This window comes from Aulonocara sp. 'chitande type north' Nkhata Bay, linkage group LG15 (assembly GCF_057382095.1).
Source record: "Aulonocara sp. 'chitande type north' Nkhata Bay isolate Kocher_YH1m ecotype deep benthic linkage group LG15, A_spYH_male_GT1.1, whole genome shotgun sequence".
Taxonomy (NCBI): domain Eukaryota; kingdom Metazoa; phylum Chordata; class Actinopteri; order Cichliformes; family Cichlidae; genus Aulonocara; species Aulonocara sp. 'chitande type north' Nkhata Bay.
The window spans coordinates 21,557,239-21,578,809 of NC_141358.1; the positions used below are offsets into that span (position 1 = coordinate 21,557,239).

At 41.5% G+C, this 21,571-nt stretch overlaps 3 protein-coding genes across 6 annotated transcripts in view; 1 reads left to right on the forward strand and 2 right to left on the reverse strand.

The window, feature by feature from the left end:
• Positions 1-21,331, forward strand: LOC147312989 (plasminogen-like). Its single transcript, XM_086264933.1, has 19 exons — positions 1-179; positions 2,481-2,616; positions 4,128-4,234; positions 4,542-4,656; positions 4,741-4,880; positions 5,123-5,243; positions 5,348-5,466; positions 6,324-6,486; positions 7,275-7,399; positions 7,497-7,656; positions 8,619-8,800; positions 8,904-9,052; positions 9,153-9,246; positions 12,124-12,238; positions 12,844-12,918; positions 13,015-13,155; positions 18,755-18,861; positions 19,649-19,794; positions 20,933-21,331. The coding sequence occupies exons 1-19, from the start codon at positions 131-133 to the stop codon at positions 21,092-21,094; spliced, it is 2,406 nt and encodes an 801-aa protein (XP_086121059.1). The 5' UTR covers positions 1-130; the 3' UTR covers positions 21,095-21,331.
• Positions 14,821-17,371, reverse strand: LOC147312990 (uncharacterized). The gene is made up of 3 exons (XM_086264366.1): positions 16,453-17,371; positions 15,582-16,389; positions 14,821-15,215 (listed from the first exon to the last, which is right to left on the reverse strand). Exons 1-3 carry the CDS (start codon positions 17,227-17,229, stop codon positions 14,821-14,823), a joined length of 1,980 nt encoding a protein of 659 aa, XP_086120492.1. The 5' UTR covers positions 17,230-17,371.
• Positions 17,969-21,571, reverse strand: part of LOC147312991 (solute carrier family 22 member 2-like) — a 16,089-nt gene continuing 12,486 nt past the window's right edge. For 3 of the 4 annotated variants that reach the window (XR_015125119.1, XM_086264936.1, XM_086264934.1), the window contains one exon: positions 19,410-21,415. Coding sequence is in view for 3 of the 4 variants with exons in the window: in XM_086264936.1 (XP_086121062.1) it covers positions 21,325-21,415 (91 nt within the window). In the remaining variant the exon portion in view is untranslated. Of the gene's footprint in view, positions 18,275-19,409; positions 21,416-21,571 lie in introns of those variants that run through there. The other variant, XM_086264935.1, reaches the window with a different exon arrangement.

Consider the following 21,571-nt stretch of genomic DNA (forward strand, 5'->3'; position numbering starts at 1 on the left):
GGGACAATGATTAACAAGTAATTGAATTGCCCTATTTTCCCCCCCGACATGCTAAAAGAAGCCCAATAATATACCACAAGGTGTCTCTTTGAGTTAGTCGATGATGAACTGCTAGTTTTTGGGTCTCACCATGGGCCTGTACACAGCAGCTTTCCTCCTGGGAGCCTTGATCTCCACTGGTAAGTAGTACAACTACTATAGGGCATGTAAAGATGATTTTTCTTGTTATTTGTTTAGCTCTGTTTTCTTACATTTAAAAGATAAACAAGGGTTTGAGGTCTAAACCCTTACAGCACAGGACAATGACTGACTAGCACTTTTTCCTCTTTCAGATGACGAAGAATAAAAATAACTCAGCCAAAGTAGAAAAATATATCCTCATTAGTTAAAGCAGGTCTAATCCAAATTAATACAGAATTTGTTTAAATGTGGGTTTTTGGAATAAGATCAGGCAGTGCAATGAAGTTGTTGTTTTTTACATTTACATTTTGGTTTACATTTAGTTTAAATAATGGAAAACTTGTTGGTCTAAACAGGTCGTGACAGACCACGTCAGCACATTCAAAGCTATACTGTTGTTCAAGACTTGAATAATTAATTGAATTTGATAAATGTAAGTTTACATTAAAGTAATTGCAGGTAATTCTGTGTAATTTAGTTTATAAAGACTCAAAAAGTTGTGTAATTAGTGTCAAGGATGACTTTGTAATAATTTTGTAGCCTGTACACTGGTTCCTTTTAGTCAGATGACGTAAAATGGATTGTTTGGCTACACGATTTCCCGATAAACCCTCTAATCAGCAACCTTGACTGACTGACTGGACAAAACCTGCTTATTGACAATGAATATATACTCTCTTTTAAAATATAACATTTGGGTACATAACAAAAAGGACAGTTAGTCATGTTAGATCACTGTTTAGTATTAATATTATTTAGCTGCTGCGCAAGGTGGAAAAAAAAAACAAAACCTTTATCTAAAATTAAGTCTGACAGCATTTGTATTTTGCTGTTATGAGAACTGCTAGATTTGTAATGAAATGTATCTAATAGCAACAGACGATAAGTCCAATAGCACTCTTGATGTGGGAGTCTAAAGGTGACTTGCACTTTGGGTTTTATATTGATCTAACAAATAAGAAATGTTGAGCTTTCGAGATGCTGGTTTTGTTCTCTTCCACCCTTATGTTTCCTTGTGTTATTGCTAATTTCCCAAATTTAGCAGATTTCCTAAAATGTGTTCCTAAGTGTACTGGATTCATTTTTATGTTAGTTTAATGAGTTAATAGGCAAAGATTTAATTTATGTGTCCAACAGAATGATTATATTTTTTCCTTTTACTCCTTTATACATGTAAGTCTAGCTAACATTTCTATGACTCCAGAGTCCACTGCCTACAGCCTATGACAGTGAAAAAGCTTAAATCCCAAAGACCTGACTGAATAATAACTGAATACACAAAAAGGTTTTTTATATTATTTTGTTGTATCTTAATAATAATAATAATAATAGTTGTTGTTATTATTAGCTTACATGTGCAACTTAAAACACTGTTTTAAGTTCACATCATCATCACAGACGGTGTTGTAGCAATCACAATAACTCACTCTTTTTAGGGTTAAAAGCAGTATTATACTGGGGACTATAACTAGCACACACTCTAAGTCCCTGCTTCAAACCTGTCACGATCTGGTTACAGGGACTCAAACGCAGAGCGGTTAGATGTCTCCAAGGTGTAGTTTATTTACAGTGCCAGTGCAATATATGTACAGTGAAGGGATCCAAAACTCCGGGGAATCACAGGGTAGCTCTCTCACACTCGCTCACGTCTTCTTTGCTCACACTCACACACGTTCACACGGCAGGGAGGTCGCAGGTCCGGGGGGGGGGGGAAGATCTGAGGCAGAAGAGAAGGAAAGTCACCAACTAATCACAAATCACGAATTATGAATTATGAAGCACAAGTCCACAGGAGCTGTGAGAACACTAACGTCAGTAGTACAATCATCCAGCGACGAGAGGATCTGTGTTCCAGCCTCAAATAGTGCTCCCGGTGATGACAGGTGATTGTTGTCAGGTGTGTGTGCCAAGGGCAGGAGCCCACAGTGAGCTCCGCCCAGGCAGAGAGGGAGAGAACAGAAACAGCAAATGTAGCCTTGTGGGGCCGACCGGGCAGGCACGAAGACCATGACAAAACCAGCACTGTAGGGAAACAAAATGGGCCAAATCATCAGTATACATTAAATGATTAATAAGAAGGTTACCCACCATACATGCAGTCTTACATTCATTTTACACAACAGAAAGATCATCGAGATACAAATTGAATATAATATAATAGATAGATTCTTTTGTTTTATATTTTAAAAAACGAAATGTGAAGTCAAGTTTTACTCATCTTTGAGCCACACAACAAAGAAAACATTGATAAATGATGTAACTGATTTTTTGGGGGGGGGTTTGGATGTGATTGATTGCAGTTGGTGGCAATGACGTGGAAGGCTACTCCAAAACTGAAGGTGCATGGATTATCTCACTGAATAAACGAGCGTATTCAGTTAACACTGTGGCTGAGTGTGCCACCAAATGTGACACCGAAACATCTTTCACATGCAAGTAAGTTCACATCTCATTTCGCTCTGTGGATCAAAATGCTGCACATATATAGAATGTTATGTATATGCAAATACATTTTTTTTCCCAGTTTTAGCTCCTACTCCTGCCATTATCCATAGGGCCGCATTTTACCCTCCACATCTGCTCCAGTTGTTCCTTTAGCTCCTGGTGGTTTTCAGTTTTCTTGTGCTTCTTCTTCCTGATGTTGCTCTGCACTGGTATTGCCACATCTATCACAACTGTTCCTCATCATCATCTATCTTCAGCTGTATTTGTGGATGCTCCATGATTCAGGTTGTGGCTCTGAAACTCATTGATCCTTACACTCTTTCCACTGCTTGTAGAACCTGAAGGTGCCTCACAATGCAAGGTGGACACCCCCATGCACTGCGTGGAGTTTTTGTTTCTCGACATCAGCTGCATCTATTGCCTTGTGTGGCCAGTGTATTTTTCACACTGGGGATCTGATGACCAGTAAGCCGTATGTGTTTTTGACTGGGATCTTATTCCTACCATTATGCCTTGTACAGTGCAGGCACTCTAATATGGTTGTGTGAAGAATTGAGTTTGTAGGTTGTCAATCCAGGCGGCGTTCAGGGTGGTCTGCGTAGTTGTAAAGTCCTGTGTTGCAGCTCTATAGACCAGGAGCTGATGCTTCTGCTGTCTGTTGTATTTCCAATGCCTTTCTGAGCTATTCTTGTGTATTGACTCATGTTTCTACTCAGTTTAGTTGCTATGATGCTTGAGAGGAGCTTCCGTATGTCTGTGGAAGGTTGCTGTGGTCTGGTGTTACTGTAGGTCCACCAGCCACTTGGCATTGGTGTGGTGTGGCACCTCTTTCTCACAGATGTTTTTTCAGTATTGTTCAGTTTCAACTCTGGGTGGGTCTGGCCCATGTTGTTATTCTCTTGTAGTTGGGAGTACGTCCTGGATTGGCTTCTTTTTTTTCTCCACTGGAGACTTCCTCTACTTGCATCCTTGATCTTTTATGCAGGTGCTTCTAAGATTACTGTGGCAGTGTATATGAGCTCATCATCCCCATAATCAGTGATGCTGATGGTGGGGATGGGGTATAAAGCAATGTCATAACATCACATCTGCAAGCATCTCCTCTGATGGGACTGTTAACCAGGAGACTCGTGCTTTTGCTTGGGTGGCTACCTTGGCTACATATTTTCTCATTTCAGTAGATGCATCTGCCGTTGCAGGTGGCTGGGCAACATTTAGTTTGGATTCACTGCTCTCTTCTACGAGGGTTGGCTCAATATTTCCATACTGCTCACTGCTTTTCCCATTGTACTGTAGACTCTGGATCTCAAGCTTTGATAACAGCTTCTCTTGTAGTAATATAGCTTTAATAGCATGGTATTAATAGCTTTCTATTAATACCATGTTATCAATCCTTGTCCATGTATGTTCCAGTGGCCACCTCAACTCCTAATGTGTACTTAACTTAGATTTGTATAGCAACTTGCAAGAAATCAAACAACACCTCATTTTTTTCCTCACAGGTCTTTTGTCTATAATGAAAAGGACCAAGAGTGTTTGACAACAGCAGCAAACTCTAAAACAGACAGTGTCTTTCGCAGAAGCAGCACAGCTTTATATGAAAAAAATGGTAATGATCCAAATTTTTCTCTATGACTAAAACTAACACTAAAGCTTCTGTTTTCATGTTGTCCTTTCTGTCAGCTACAGTGACTAGTCTATTCTAGTTTACATGTTTTTTGTTTCCAATGCTTTTTGTTGACATTGTAGTTAATGTTATAAACACAGTAGAGGACTGAAAGTTAAACACTGCTGTAATTTAATTTAGTTTCATAAAACATCACAGAACTCAGATCAGATACATTTTTTACTATAGATAATGCGTGATAAACATCAATAAATCTATTTCTAGTCTTTTCTTTTCTTTTCTTTTCTAGCATATCTTCTGGAGTGTGTAAATGGAATAGGAAGAGATTACAGAGGAACAAAGTCCAGAACAAACTCAGGAAAGATCTGTCAAAGATGGGACTCAAACTACCCACACAGGCCAAAGTGTGTGTTTGCGTTTGATTTTGCATCATCATTTCATATCCTTTTATGCCTTTGTTAAAACGTTTCATAATGTTTCTGCTGCAGTTTCATGCCGCAGAGCAACCCACTAGCAGATCTGGACTCCAATTTCTGCAGAAACCCTGATGGGGACAGCAATGGACCGTGGTGTTACACTACTGATGCTAACACCCGCTGGGAGCACTGCAACGTACCCAGCTGCTCTGGTAAGATTAATAAATCTCTGTGTTTGTTTTGTTTTGTTTTATTTCGCCAACATACATGTCTAATTGTCCTCTAGCAGCCATTTCTCTTTCAACAATCGCCATTTGGTTTTTAAATTATCTAATGTAGCTAATATGTGCAATCTAGGCACTACACAATGTTCTGAAATACTGATATGCAATATGGAAGAACGGTAATTATCATGCTATGATATTTCAGATAAATCAGTGTTTTTCCTTCACAGAGGAATGTATGGTCTGCAATGGTGAGAATTACAGAGGAAAAATCTCCACCACTGAAAATGGCTTCACCTGCCAACGCTGGGACTCCCAGAAACCTCACAACCATGGCTACAATCCTAGCACGTAAGACAACATGAGCAACACTTCAGTGAGCTTGTTGTGGACATTGAAAACATTTTCCAGAAGCTACGCTAAAGCTTAAATACTTCTATTTATGCTTTGTTGAGTCTTCCACTAAAGTATCTGGAGGAGAACTACTGCAGAAACCCAGATGGAGATCCCCGACCATGGTGCTTCACCACTAGCTCATCCAAACGGTGGGACTTCTGCTCCATACCGCGCTGCAGTAAGTCCTCACGTTTAATGAGGATAAGAATTTCACAATATTGGAAAATTTGGTGCACCACTGATGTTTGTTGCCAGACCCCACAGGTCTCTATTGCATTGACATTTGATAGCTGTTGAGGCCATTTATGTAGCTAACTCCTTATTAGCTTTAAGAAACCAGTCTGTAATTATTTGAGCTTTGTAACATGGTGTGTTATCTTGCTGGAAGCAACCATGATAAGAAGTGTACACTGTGATCATAAGGAGATCGACATGTTCAGAAAAAAAAAAGTTTGATCATTAGTTTGAACTTCAGTAGGTCACACTGATCATATCTGTATGCTTAAATGCTTTGTGTTGCTGCCATGTGATTGAAAAATTTTTTCTCTTAACAATCAACATAATGCACTGTTGTATACCTAGGGGACTGCCTGTTTAATCCCATTTCCTGTACAGAACCAATCAAAACTGGCTCAATATTAATTTCATATTCGTTTCATTTATTTCAGAAAATCAATTTAAATACAACTGAAATTTCCACCATTTAATAGGGGTTTCCTTCTTTGATGTAAACCTCAAATGCACCTGCAGTTTCTAGACAACAATGTAAACAAAGCATTCAGAAATCCATGTTGAATGAATATTTCTGCTCAAAGCAACATCACCCACTGCAAGAACCCACCAGCTTTAAAAGTACAAGTCAGTGGAAATATAACAGAAAAAGAATTTAAATATGTAAAAACAATAAACAGTTTTTATAGCATCTTTCAGAATCGAGTTTAAAACATGCTTTTTACAGATAATAAAGAGAGTGCAGATGTTTGACATCTTTTTTTATGACTTCTCTATACAATCCATCTTGTCTTCTTTTCTCAGCTACTGAACCTCCCACCATCATCCCAGAGGTGGACTGTGTCACCAATGAAGGTTTAGCATACCGAGGAACAATTGCTGTTACGGAGACTGGCAAAACGTGCCAGAGCTGGTCGGCTCAGACGCCACAAATACACAACCGAACTCCACAAAACTATCCCTGCAAGTAAGAGCTAAACCTGAAACCAGTGTCAGCCTTTAGTGATTTAATATGGTAAACAAAATATTAGTGGCACAGTTCAACTTTTTCATTAATAGCTTTTAGATCTATTGTAGAACTTCATGATCCACATGATAAAGGTAGAAAATGAGAGAGAAGAGGGCAGTAAGTGAATAAGGAAGTGCAGAGAAATAGAAACAAAGAAATGAAGGCAGCTATGAAAGAGGATAAAGAGTGGAAAGGCATTTAGTCCAGATATCTATTGAGGTATGGAGAGGCCTAGGGTGAGAAGGCAGATTAGTTTTTAACCAGATTGTTTAACTCAAATGATCGAGGGTAAAATGATGCCTGAGGAATGAAGATGTTTACTGGTACTAATTTTTAAGAACAAGGACTATGGGCAGAGCTGTAGCAGCTGGAGTGGTGCAAGGTTGATCAGCCATTTCATGAAGCTATGGGAAAGTGCTAGGTTAAGAAAAGAGAGTCGAGGATCAGTCAGCAGCAGTATGGCTTCATGCTGTGAAAGAGCACTGTAAATGGGATGTTGCTACAGAAAGCATGCTGCTGAGAGAGGAACAGTCATCCTGTATATCAAATACTCAGCACTCAGCACAATACTCAGAACTATGGAGTATGACCACTGTGCTTGTACTAAAAAGAAAAAAAAGAAGAATGTCTATTGTTGACTCTTACTCAATAACCTGTTTTTGGTTTAAGGACCCTGGTAAAAGTATCACATGAAATCTGAAAGATGATCACGCATTTTTGTGTTTTTCTATGTTTATCTTTGTCAGAGGTCTAGACAATAACTACTGTCGCAACCCTGACAATGAAAGGAGGCCCTGGTGCTACACAACTGACCCTGACACTCGCTGGGAGTACTGCAATGTGACACGGTGTGGGAATGAAGCTGCACCAGGTATAATATTAGTCAACTTATTCCTTCTTTTAAAGTCAGCTTCATCTTCTCAAAATGTAGCCAGGAATGTTCTTCCTTTCTTTACCTTTTGCTGCAGATGATCCAGTGATCCCCCCAGATGCAGAAAACTGCTATGAAGGGAATGGTTTCAGTTATCGGGGCATAACATCAGAGACCATCAGTGGGAAAAAATGTCAGAGATGGAGCTCCATGACTCCTCACAGACATGAAAAAACTCCAGAGGCCTTCCCAAATGCGTAAGGATCAAATACATTTTATACACAGCAGAATTCTATACATGCAGAAGAGCGTCCTAACATTTTTGAGAAGCCTACTGCATAATGACAAAACAATCCACAATTTGTCTAGAGATTAATTATTGTACTTTACTTGGACTTTTGGGAGAGGAATGCTAAGGATTCTAGCTACTCAATAGCCCTGGGTCTTCTTTGGCAAAGTCTTCATTTCTTGATGCACAAAATGTTGGTGAAATCTCTCCTTTCCAGATGTGCAAGGTGCCAATTCCATAGGCACTGATTTACCCCGACACCATCAGAAATGCAGGCCTTTGAACTGAGTGCTGATAACAAGCCGGGAGGTCCCTTATCTGGCCTTGCCTTTTATAAACAGGGATTCTCCAGATTCTCTAAATATTTTGATAATGTTATCTACTATAGATGATGAAATATTGAAAGTCTTCACAATTTTACTCAAGGAATATTATCCTTAAGTTGTGCCACAATTTCTACCACTTGCTTTTCCATGTTGGTCCTGATACATTTGAAGTGAGTTGTTTTGTTTCACGAAATAGAAAAATGTCTCAGTTTAAATATTCAGTGTGTTTTCTATGTCCTATTATAAATAAAATATTGAACTTATCTGGATTGGGATTCATTTTTGCAAATCATTTTGTTCTGTTTATCTTTAATTTTATAACTTTTTTCTTCAACTTACTTAAGAACCATAGACAAAACTGTTCTGAACACCTACGGTGTTGTAGGTCAAAATATACTGATGACAAATACTCGTAAAAAAAAAGTAGCAGCTAGAAAGGCTACAAAGGCTAATATTTGTTCTAAGCATGATGTGCCAGTTGATTTGTTATATGATAAATGAGCCAGCAGAGATTTATAGTCCTCCTGAGGTTTGACTCCAGGAGAAAAAAAGTATGTTGTTTTGTGGGTCGATATCCTAATGTTCCAGATCTACCTTTCAACAGAGACCTCCGTAGAAATTGGTGCAGGAACCCTGATGGAGATCAAGCTCCTTGGTGTTACACTACAGACCCCACAGTTCGCTGGGAGTACTGCAACTTGGAGAAATGCCCTACAAAACCTTCAGGAACCACTCGTCCTCAACCACAGGAGCCCTCCACTAACACCCAGACACCAGCAGAAAGAGGTAAATCAACTTTTTTAAAAATGTGGATTTGCCAACATTTTGCTTGCTTGTCAGTTTTTTTGTCAGTTCTTTCACTTTTCCTGGTTCTCTGCTGCTGTTTTAGACTGCAAGACTGGAAATGGAGAAACATACCGAGGTCCAACTTCTGTTACTGTGCTGGGTGTGACCTGCCAGGCGTGGAGCGCTCAGACTCCTCACGAACACAGCAGCTTCACTCCAGAGACTCACGCCAACAAAGGTCTGGAAGGCAATGTAAGTGTGTGGGTGTTGCTATATAAACACTTTGGGGAAAGGGCAGAACTCTTTGTTTTTTTCTCTAGCCATCTAACTCTCCCCCTCTGTCCACTCTCAGAGCTGCAGAAACCCAGACGGTGATGTGAATGGACCATGGTGCTACACTACAGACAGAAACAAAAAATGGGATTACTGCCAGATCTCCGACTGTGGTTTGTATATTCAGTATATTTTATTTGTATTCGCAATAATACTCCATCACTGTGACTCTACAGTTGCTCAGTCACAACTGCAGACTGCAGTGATAACCAGTGTTGGCCAAGTTAGAATAGAATAGCTTTTTATTGTCACTGTTACAAGAACAATGAAAAGCAGTTTGGCATTTCTCCATGTGTGTGGAGTACACAATAGCGTAAGTATTTACACAATAACAGACAAATTTACATTTACATAAGAAAGATATGTACAAGTTATACATGCACCTGCAAACATACACGCACATACAGTGGCTTTCAAAAGTATTCGGCCCCCTTGAACTTCTCCACATTTTGTCACATTACAGCCACAAACATGAATCAATTTGATTGGAATTCCACGTGAAAGACCAACACAAAGTGGTGTACATGTGAGAAGTGGAACGAAAATCATACATGATTCCAAACATTTTTTACAAATAAATAACTGCAAAGTGGGGTGTGTGTAATTATTCAGCCCCCTGAGTCAATACTTTGTAGAACCACCTTTTGCTGCAATTACAGCTGCCAGTCTTTTAGGGTTTGTCTCTACCAGCTTTGCACATCTAGAGGCTGAAATCCTTGCCCATTCTTCTTTGCAAAACAGCTCCAGCTCAGTCAGATTAGATGGACAGCGTTCGTGAACAGCAGTTTTCAGATCTTGCCATAGATTCTCGATTGGATTTAGGACTTTGACTGGGCCATTCTAACACATGGATATGTTTTGTTTTAAACCTTTCCATTGTTGCCCTGGCTTTATGTTTAGGGTCGTTGTCCTGCTGGAAGGTGAACCTCCGCCCCAGTCTCAAGTCTTTTGCAGACTCCAAGAGGTTTTCTTCCAAGATTGCCCTGTATTTGGCTCCATCCATCTTCCCATCAACTCTGACCAGCTTCCCTGTCCCTGCTGAAGAGAAGCACCCCAGAGCATGATGTTGCCACCACCATATTTGACAGTGGGGATGGTGTGTTCAGAGTGATGTGCAGTGTTAGTTTTCCTCCACACATAGCGTTTTGCATTTTGGCCAAAAAGTTACATTTTGGTCTCATCTGACCAGAGCACCTTCTTCCACATGTTTGCTGTGTCCCCCACATGGCTTGTGGCAAACTGCAAACAGGACTTCTTGTGGTTTTCTGTTAACAATGGCTTTCTTCTTGCCACTCTTCCATAAAGGCCAACTTTGTGCAGTGCACGACTAATAGTTGTCCTATGGACAGATTCCCCCACCTGAGCTGTAGATCTCTGCAGCTCGTCCAGAGTCACCATGGGCCTCTTGGCTGCATTTCCGATCAGCGCTCTCCTTGTTCGGCCTGTGAGTTTAGGTGGACGGCCTTGTCTTGGTAGGTTTACAGTTGTGCCATACTCCTTCCATTTCTGAATGATCGCTTGAACAGTGCTGTTCAAGGCTTGGGAAATCTTTTTGTAGCCTAAGCTTTAAATTTCTCAATAACTTTATCCCTGATCTGTCTGGTGTGTTCTTTGGACTTCATGGTGTTGTTGCTCCCAATATTCTCTTAGACAACCTCTGAGGCCGTCACAGTTTCCTGTCCTGCAGTGGTACTTCTGAGTAAAAAAACTCATAAAATATGTATGTGGGGTAATCAGGTTGTTAGGTCTTAACTGTTGCAAATCTGCAACGTCTGCCTGGAGAGGGTTAACACAAACCACAAGTTATTTGCAGCCATTTAGCTTTTACCCTCTTTTTTATAACCATTTCAAACTATTTACAGAACAATCAGGCGTTCTGCATTCAATAAGATACCACACAAATTATTTGTGCCACTCCTAAAAAGTAAATTCTGTCCACTATAAAGGAGAACATCACAGCCTGACACCTGCAGACAGCAGTCACCTCATTGTTCTGACACACAACACAAATCTATCCACAACACTACACACTAACTACACAAGACAACACATTAACTACACACTCCAAACACGCTAAATGTCACAAATCTCTCACATCTCAAAACTCGCTCTCTCTCTTTTTCTACTTTCTTTCTCTCTCTCTCTCTCTCTCTCTCTCTCGCCGTCACTCCTAAAATGCCCCGTCTTCCTAAACAACCAAATGTCATGTTGCCATATCATTTTTTGATTGGTCGATCAACACAAAAGGGCAGGGTTTTTTTTGTTTTTTTGTTTTGTTTTGGTCATAAGCACAGAGTGCTTGCTAGCTCTGTGCTTAGAGAGTAAATGTGACGAAACTATTCAGGAAAAACGCCGAGTATATATTATTTATCATGACTCTGGTTTTACATGGCCTATCAATATAATTAAAAACAGGTATATATATCACCTTGTTGCTTTGTCATCTTGAAGTGGTCATGTGATTGGCTTACCACGACTACTTTATTCTTCCTCAGTCAAACACCTGCTTAGCTCCAGGTGTACCAAAAAGTGATCGTCGAGCAGAAAGTGATTGCTGTCCGCAGGAGCGCGCAGTTGCTTAAAGCTGTAGCGCCCAGATTGCTACTTCCGTGCAACTGATATAAGATGCGGTAAGCTGAACACAGCTTCAACCGTCTGTTTGTTGAAAAATAGTAACGCGACCGCACTGCATTTTGTTGTTAGTAACGGTAACAGTGTTGTAACGATAGAAATAGTAATTCGTTAGATTACTCGTTGCTGAAAAAAGTAATGCTGTTAGTAACGTCGTTATTCCCATCACTGGTAATAACTCTTGTCAACTCTTTCAGTTTCAACAGAATTTTTTTTTTGTCCGTTCAATTTTCCTGTGGCTGACAAGGGTGTTAAGACTTCTGTCTATTAATTAATTCCTCAAAACTTGAAGCTAACTTTGTCTTTTTTTGCTTCACTGGGCTTGTGAGAATTCATGACAATAAATCATTACCTTGCAGCTGGACTGGAATGTGGAACGCCAGTTGTCAAACCAAAACGCTGTTTTGGTCGTATTGTCGGCGGCTGTGTATCGAAGCCTCACTCGTGGCCCTGGCAAATCAGTCTCCGGACCATGTAAGGATATAACACCAAAGAGTTACATTTTTAAAATACTCTGAATTTCCCTAACAGATATGTAGAGTTATCCAGAAATTTAAATTATTTTGATCGAAAAATATACACAAGTTTTTTTTTGTTCACTTGTTTTTTGTTTAGTTGATTTTGTTTTTACTGAGGTATTAGGTCTGACTAATAATAAAAATGAATTATTAAAATTCAGACTAAAAGTATTATATACATGAACTAGTTTTTTACCATCATTCTGAGACAAGATATTTCTAATTTTAGAGATATTGTGTAAATGCAGGAAGGCAGTCCTACGTATTTGTTTAATGAGTGTGTCAAAAATGACTCCAAGATTCTTCACAGTGTTACTGATGGACAAGGTAACAAGATGAAATGTGGTGTCTAACCAAACATGGTGTACCTTGCATGATGAATACAATAACCTTAGATTTAGAAGCAGAAAATTAGAGATGATTTATATCAGTTGTCTGATAATTTTCTTTATTTGTCAGTTCACTGTTTTACCATTGTTGCCTCTTAATATCTGTATTTTTTGAAGCAAGCTGTTACAGTTCATCTGTACATTTTGAACTAAATGTCTGTTTTTCTACCAGTACGGGAATCCATTTTTGTGGAGGAACACTGATCCATCCTCAGTGGGTCGTGACTGCTACTCACTGCCTTGAGAGGTCAGAAGAGAGCCACCATTGAAACCTAAAATCAAATTCTGCAAACTCAAATCCTAAATAATTAGTGCCTATGTTTCTACATGTTATACAATACAGGTCAAGCCGCCCTTCATCCTATAAGGTACTCCTGGGTGTCCACACAGAACTCGCCAATGAGGTATCAAAGCAAGAGAGGAGACTTGAGAAAATAGTGAAGGAACCAAATGGAGCGGACATTGCTTTGCTCAAACTAGAGAGGTCAGTATAGGTCTAATTATCCCTGATCAACTACAAATAGAAATTGTGTTAAATACTACAGCAATTGGAAAACTGGATCAGTCAAATTCATCCATAAATTTGGTCACTGGACACAACATATATAACTGTAAGCATGTAAGCATAACTGTAGAAACAGACTAGTCCAAGATTATTTAATGATTAAATGTCATAATGTGACATGTGCAATATCTCAGTCTTTCCTTATTCTGTGCAATATTTTTTTGTCTTAGTGGAATTACCATCCCACATTACAGCCACAAACATGAATCAATTTGATTGGAATTCCACGTGAAAGACCAATACAAAGTGGTGTACACGTGAGAAGAGGAACGAAAATCATACATGATTCCAAACATTTTTTACAAATAAATAACTGCAAAGTGGGGTGTGTGTAATTATTCAGCCCCCTGAGTGAATACTTTGTAGAACCACCTTTTGCTGCAATTACAGCTGCCAGTCTTTTAGGGTATGTCTCTACCAGCTTTGCACATCTACAGACTGAAATTCTTGCCCATTCTTCTTTGCAAAACAGCTCCAGCTCAGTCAGATTAGATGGACAGCGTTCGTGAACAGCAGTTTTTAGATCTTGCCACAGATTCTTGATTGGATTTAGATCTGGACTTTTCCTGGGCCATTCTAACACATGGATATGTTTTGTTTTAAACCTTTCCATTGTTGCCCTGGCTTTATGTTTAGGGTCGTTGTCCTGCTGGAAGGTGAACCTCCGCCCCAGTCTCAAGTCTTTTGCAGACTCCAAGAGGTTTTCTTCCAAGATTGCCCTGTATTTGGCTCCATCCATCTTCCCATCAACTCTGACCAGCTTCCCTGTCCCTGCTGAAGAGAAGCACCCCAGAGCATGATGTTGCCACCACCATATTTGACAGTGGGGATGGTGTGTTCAGAGTGATGTGCAGTGTTAGTTTTCCTCCACACATAGCGTTTTGCATTTTGGCCAAAAAGTTCCATTTTGGTCTCATCTGACCAGAGCACCTTCTTCCACATGTTTGCTGTGTCCCCCACATGGCTTGAGGCAAACTGCAAACGAGACTTCTTGTGGTTTTCTGTTAACAATGGCTTTCTTCTTGCCACTCTTCCATAAAGGCCAACTTTGTGCAGTGCACGACTAATAGTTGTCCTATGGACAGATTCCCCCACCTGAGCTGTAGATCTCTGCAGCTCGTCCAGAGTCACCATGGGCCTCTTGGCTGCATTTCCGATCAGCGCTCTCCTTGTTCGGCCTGTGAGTTTAGGTGGACGGCCTTGTCTTGGTAGGTTTACAGTTGTGCCATACGCCTTCCATTTCTGAATGATCGCTTGAATAGTGCTCCGTGGGATGTTCAAGGCTTGGGAAATCTTTTTGTAGCCTAAGCCTGCTTTAAATTTCTCAACAACTTTATCCCTGACCTGTCTGGTGTGTTCTTTGGACTTCATGGTGTTGCTGCTCCCAATATTCTCTTAGACAACCTCTGAGGCTGTCACAGAGCAGCTGTATTTGTACTGACATTAGATTACACACAGGTGCACTCTATTTAGTCATTAGCATACATCAGGCAATGTCTATGGGCAACTGACTGCACTCAGAAACAAGGCCAAAAAAACCCAAAACAAAACGTCCATCAAAATCACAGGAGCGCAGGGAACAGTTCATGACTCCTCAGGGGGCCGACCCGGAGGGTGACGGTCCAGAAAATCATAGTTCATGTGATCAGGGGGCCGGCCCGGAGGCCGACGGTCCAGAAAATCATAGTTCATGTGATCAGGGGGCCGGCCCGGAGGCCGACGGCACAGAAGTCCATGGTCGAACAGTTCCGGGGGCCGTCCGTGCGGACGGCAATGGTGGCGACATGGAAACTGTTCAGGGGGCCGACCGTGCGGACGGCAACGGCGTAGAAACAGTTCAGGCGGCCGACCGTGCGGACGGCAACGGCGTAGAAACAGTTCAGGCGGCCGACCGTGCGGAAGGCGGCGGCGGCGCCCAAGTGTCAGGCGTACCGGCCGAGGCTTGGAGGGCACAGGACCAGGTGACGCTAAAGCAGAGGCTGAGGCCGGACCGGGCGTAGCAGAAGCACAGGCAGAGGCCGGACCGGGCGAGGCCGAAGACTCTGACGAGGACGGACCGGGCGAGGCCGAAGACTCTGAGGCTGAAGCCGGAGCCGGACCAGGTGGAGCAGGAGCAGCTGATGCAGAAGCCGGACCAGGCGAGGACGAAGACTCTGAGGCTGAAGCCGGAGCCGGACCAGGTGGAGCAGGAGCAGCTGATGCAGAAGCCGGACCAGGCGAGGACGAAGACTCTGAGGCTGAAGCCGGACCAGGCGAGGACGAAGACTCTGAGGCTGCGGCTGACGAAGCACAGGCTGGAGCTGCGGCTGACGAAGCACAGGCTGGAGCTGCGGCTGACGAAGCACAGGCTGGAGCTGGTCCTGGCGTAGCAGAGGCAGAACCAGGTGACAGTGAGGCAGCCACAGGTGGTGAAGCAGAAGGCCCTCCAGCTGACGAAGCGTGAGGCTGAACGGGCTCCTCGGGCCCGCCAGCAGACGTGGCGTGAGGCTGGACGGGCTCCTCGGGCCCGCCAGCAGACGTGGCGTGAGGCTGGACATGGCGAGGCTGATGTGGTTCTCCTGAACCTTCAGCAGACGAAACATGAAGCTGGCTGGGTTCTCCCGAACCTTCAGCAGACGAAACATGAAGCTGGCTGGGTTCTCCCGAACCTCCAGCAGACGAGACATGAAGCTGGCTGGGTTCTCCCGAACCTCCAGCAGACGAGACATGAAGCTGGCTGGGTTCTCCCGAACCTTCAGCAGACGAAACATGAAGCTGGCTGGGTTCTCCCGAACCTCCAGCAGACGAAGCATGAGGCTGGCTGGGTTCTCCTGAACCTCCAGCAAACGAAACATGAGGCTGGCTGGGTTCTCCTGAACCTCCAGCAGATGAAGCATGAGGCTGGCTGGGTTCTCCCGAACCTCCAGCAGACGAGACATGAAGCTGGCTGGGTTCTCCTGAACCTCCAGCAAATGAAGCATGAAGCTGGCTGGATTCTTCTGAACCTCCAGCAGACGAAGCATGAGGCTGGCTGGGTTCTCCTGAACCTCCAGCAAACGAAACATGAGGCTGGCTGGATTCTCCTGAACCTCCAGCAGATGAAGCATGAGGCCGGACGGGCTCCCCGGGCCCTCCGGCTGACACTGAAATTGGCCGCACCAGCTGTACCCCCGTCTCTGGCTCCAGACCGGCCTGGATAGCAGTACCACAGCAGCTTAGCTGAGCCTGATGGCTAGCTTTTCCAGGGCAAACAGTCTCTGTATAGCCGGGCTCATTAACCGGAAAAGTAGTGTCAATTTCAACAACTTCCTGAGAGAAAACATGAGGAGCCAAAATGTAATCACTCACTTGCGTTTGTGATACGGAGCGTCGGTGGCGCGCACGCCGCTTTTTCTTAGGAGTGGAAGACGGCGGAGCGATGGGTGGAAGTCCCTGGTAACTCCGAGGTCCCCCGAGAGCCAGTCGAGTTCCCCGGAAAGAGTGCTCGTGCTCCGGAATGAGCCACGGCTTCCACCGGAGCTCCTCCTCCAAGAGAGCGCAGAATATAGACTGGCGCTCGTCGTCGTCCAAGTCTATGGTGTGCGGCGCTTCCTCGCGCTGAACTGTGACAGGAGTATGGCGAGACTGTGATGAGGGCGTGGAAACTGGTGAGCTGAGAGGTGGTGACGCTGCGGCGAATCTCAGCGAACCGACACGAACACACTCAGGTTCCGGAGGCAGCAATGGAGATGACTGATTGTGGGGTTGTTGTGACTGGTGGGTGCTGGAAGCCATTTCCTGACTCGACAGTCCCTGGGCCTGCAGCATCTCCTTTATCCTCGTAAAGGCATCAACGATGGCAGGTGAGTCCGGGAGCTGGAGAAGGCGGGGATCCCTCTCCATAATAGCTTCAGCAGCGTTGATCATTACTAGCTTGCTCTTCAAATCGGGCGCTGTAAAGAAGCGGTCGAGGATCGCTTGGATCCGAGCAGTCTCCTCCAGACACTCGGTGAGAGCAGAATCCGCTGGGTCCATGACTGGTCAGTTCGTTCTGTCACGGCGGGGTGCGCCGATGTGTGCGGAAACAGGACCCAAAAGCAGATGATGACGAGGAATAGTAATGATTAACAGAAAAGTGAACCTTTATTGCGATGACGGCAGGAAATGAACCAAGAGACCAAAGCAAACAAGCAAAACACTGAACTGACAAAACACTAAGAAACAAAACACTAAAGGTACTAAGACCAAAAACTATAACTATGCCCGAGGTGGAAAAATAAACAGACTATGACTCTGGTGAGAATAAACAGACGAACTGACAATGGCATGAAGAAAACAAAAGGCTTAAATACAGACATGAGGTGATCAGGGGAAGTGGCGACACATGAGGAAACAGCTGACTGACATGAATCTAATGACAGGACCAGGAGGAGTGAAACTAAATACAATGACCAAAGAACACATGACACTGTCAGAATAAAACAGGAAACACTAAAACTAGACATGACAATACAAACTTAACATACCAAATACGTGATGAATAATGCAAGAACTCAAACAGAAAACCCAGGAACAATAACTGCCTAAACTAAAGGCAAATAGGAAATACCACAAAACTAACAACATCTCAAAAAATGAGAACAATACAAAGAAAGCTCAAAGTGCTGGGTCGGAGACCCAGCCTGTGACACAAGGGGGCCGAATACTTTTGAAAGCCACTTTATATATATACATATTGCTTTTTCTTCTTTGTGTATTGTTTTCTTTACTTTTGCAACTTAGTGGACCTGCTACCCATTCCCAGTTTGGAATGGGAACTGTGGGTCTCTGTATCTTCTCCTTCTCTTCATACTTTGGAGATATCCCATCACTGGCTGCTTTATTTTTTGGATTTGCACAGAATTCGTGCAATTTTGTATGTAGGACCACATTGCCCATTCACTTGGAAGCTCAGGTGGTTGGACAGCCTTCCCAGGGTAGACTTCAAAGCTGTGAATGCCGTCTAATATTGTTGTGACTTAGAAGAGGGCCAAATCTTGTCTCACCACCCATATCCTCTGTGGCTTGGCAGCTGTTGTCCCTGAAATAGAGAAAATATTTGATGGTCTCTCACTGCGCAAGAGGCATCACATCAGCAACATGTGAAATGTGTACAAATCTTTGCACAAATACATGAAATAAAATTTAATTACACATAAACACACTGTCAGCAAAGTCTTCCTCAAGAGTACCCCTTACAGCACAACATTGTGCTGAGGCAATGAAAAGAAAAAGTGGATTTCTATGTACGCAAAATTTTAAAAACTTCATAAAATCTAGCAAAAACACTGTCTACATCTTTTACACTTACACGTGTTCATGTGTTTTTGATTTGCTCTTTATGTCACAGTAAATATTATAACTAGGACACTCTTACCTTCGTATGTCCACCATTTGGTCCTATTGCTATGTGTCAGAGAAGAATACCCCATCTTCATGCTTCATAGTGGCCCCCATATGTTATTGGACTGAAATTTGATGCTTCTCAATGTATGAATATATGTTGTGTGTGCGTTTTTAGGCCTGTGCTAATAAACGACAAAGTACAGCCTGCTTGTCTGCCAGAAAAGGACTACATAGTGCCCAGTGGAACAGAGTGTTATGTTACTGGATGGGGAGAGACTCAAGGTAGGTCACATTTATGTGTGCTATTGTTGTTATTTGTGAGAATTATCTGAATTCCTCGTCAATTTGTATAAATTTGTATAAATAAATACATAAATACAATGCAAAGTGTCTGGTTAAGTTGTTTAAACCAATTTTGATCACATATTTTTGCTTACTAACTCACAATGCATTATAGATAATAAACTTAAAAAACTAATTTACAAGCTTTAGAAATTCAGCACTGAGCAGATTAATATGAAATACAATCAGGTCTTGTTTTGTAAAATCCTCTGCAAGATGTAATGAAAGCTTTTCACCACAAAGTGGCACTGTTTAATCAGAGCGTTTTTACTTAGCCCAACCAGCACTTTAATCTTCTGATTGAAATAATTGTGTACTCCTACCTTACAGGACAACTTATAAACAATTCTTCTATGTTTAGTTTTAAAAATAAGTTTGTGATCTTTTAACTATACCCCACATCATTATTATGTACAAATGTTGAGTAAACTCTGGCTTGAATGGTGCTGATACTGTATGTCACTTTGAAATACAATGCACAGGTGCCTTGGACATAACATTGTAGCTGTTTAATCATTTATAGAATGTTTTCCACTTTGTTCAAACAAAGTAGCTTTTTTAAGACAAAAATTACCTTTAAGGAGACATAAAGACCAGTGCAATAGAACCAACATACAAGAAGTTGATAATAGTATTTATTTATTTTTTTATGCAAACAACAGCCACTGGTTTAAACATGTCTTATCATAATGACAAGGAGGATAACCGCTGAGAATTGTGTCTGCAGGTACGGGAGGTGACGGCACCCTTAAGGAAGCTGGTTTCCCTGTGATTGAGAATAGGGTCTGCAATCGCCCAGCATACCTGAACGGCAGAGTCAAAGATCATGAGATGTGTGCTGGAAATATCGAAGGAGGAACAGACAGCTGCCAGGTACAATTTTTTTTAAAATATGTTTACAGTAGAACAGTTCACCATACATGAGAAAAGATTTCATAAAGTTAGAGTACTTTGGATTTAGAAGTTCTTTCAACAATCAACTATTAAACTCACAACACATTAAAAGTCATTAAAATTGCAGACTGATAAATTAAAGCTACCAAAATCAAATCAAATCAAACATTCAAACCAGGAAAAATTTGATTTTACAAACATGTTAAAGTTTTTTGAGTCCTCTGTTATCACACACACAAAAAAAATCTAATCAACACTAGACAGATGTTTGAACTTCTTTTATCTGTTATGCATGTAAATTTTCCATATTAACAGTAAATATTTAGATGGTTATTTAGATGATTTAAATCGAGATATAAAGAACTGTGCTGACAATGATTACCTGATGGTTGTTTTAGTAACTGGAATATTGACTAAACATTTCTCTGATACTTGTTTGAATTAAACCTCCACTTATTTGTAGCATTGATTAAACATGGAAAAAGTGACCCAATTTTAAAATTATATTAACATGAATGTGTTTTATGGCACACTCATGTTATCAGTGATCTTTAGTTCTGGGGTGTCAAACATAAGGCACGGGGGCCAGGATAGTCCTGAAGAAGACTCAAACCCAACCCACTGGACAATGATAGAAAATGTGAACGAGTGTATCAATTCTGAACTTCTGTAATTTAATCAGACTGCTCACCCCCATTGCCATTCATAGTACACCAACATAATTTACTAACAGGAACAAGTAAATAAGAGGAAAGTTCCTGTTTTGGGGTCTAGAGTAAATTCTGTAATTTTACTAATTTATTATTTTTTTATTTTTTTATTTTGTTTTATTGTCTGGCCTGCCTAAAAGGTAAAAGGACTCAAGTCAAATGTGTTAAATACATCTTAGTATCCCACTTTTTCAATGTATATAGTCAACAACAAATACAGTAGATGTGCTATTTCCAATGCCTTAATTAGTCTTCTGTTATATTTTTTAAATGAGCCACTGTCCAAACAATTCCTCTGTTTCTTCTCTGTTAGTTTTGCCAGCAGTTAACCTCAATGGCATCAAAAGCAGCTAGTGTGTGAATTGAACAGTAAAATATATGTATATGTGTGTGTTTTCTCCTTGTAGGGTGACAGCGGTGGTCCTCTAGTGTGTTATTCGCAAAACAGGTTTGTCTTGCAGGGTGTCACATCCTGGGGTCTGGGCTGTGCTAATGCCATGAAACCTGGCGTCTACGCTCGAGTGTCTAAGTTTGTGGACTGGATAGATAGAACCATCAAAACCAACTAAACTGCAATGTGGTTATTGAGGATCTTAACATATGTACACTGTTCTGCTCTGATATTACAAGCACTGCTGACTGATGTGGATACACTATAAACAGCGCATGTTACTGGTTTAAAAAAAAGAAGGACAATGAACAATGAATGAAATTTGGAAAAACAATACTTAAATGAAACAAGGAAATTATACAAATATTAAAAACGTACTTCCTTGTGTTTGGGTGAAATAAAATGTAATCATTCAGTAGTTGTTTCCCTGTTTTTCATCTGATCTTCAGACTTCAGAAGATTCTTCATTTGATGATTTTCTTCGTGGCTCCGCTTTTTCCTGAGAGAGAGAAAACATTTTGACACTACACCCACAAATAATGCATAGTAAATGTCTATTGAGATAAGTTTCCTTATCAGTTACAATGAAACTTTAGTACAGACTTTCTTTGAATTTTACGTAAGTTTTACAAAAAGAAGTGATGAAAAACAAATG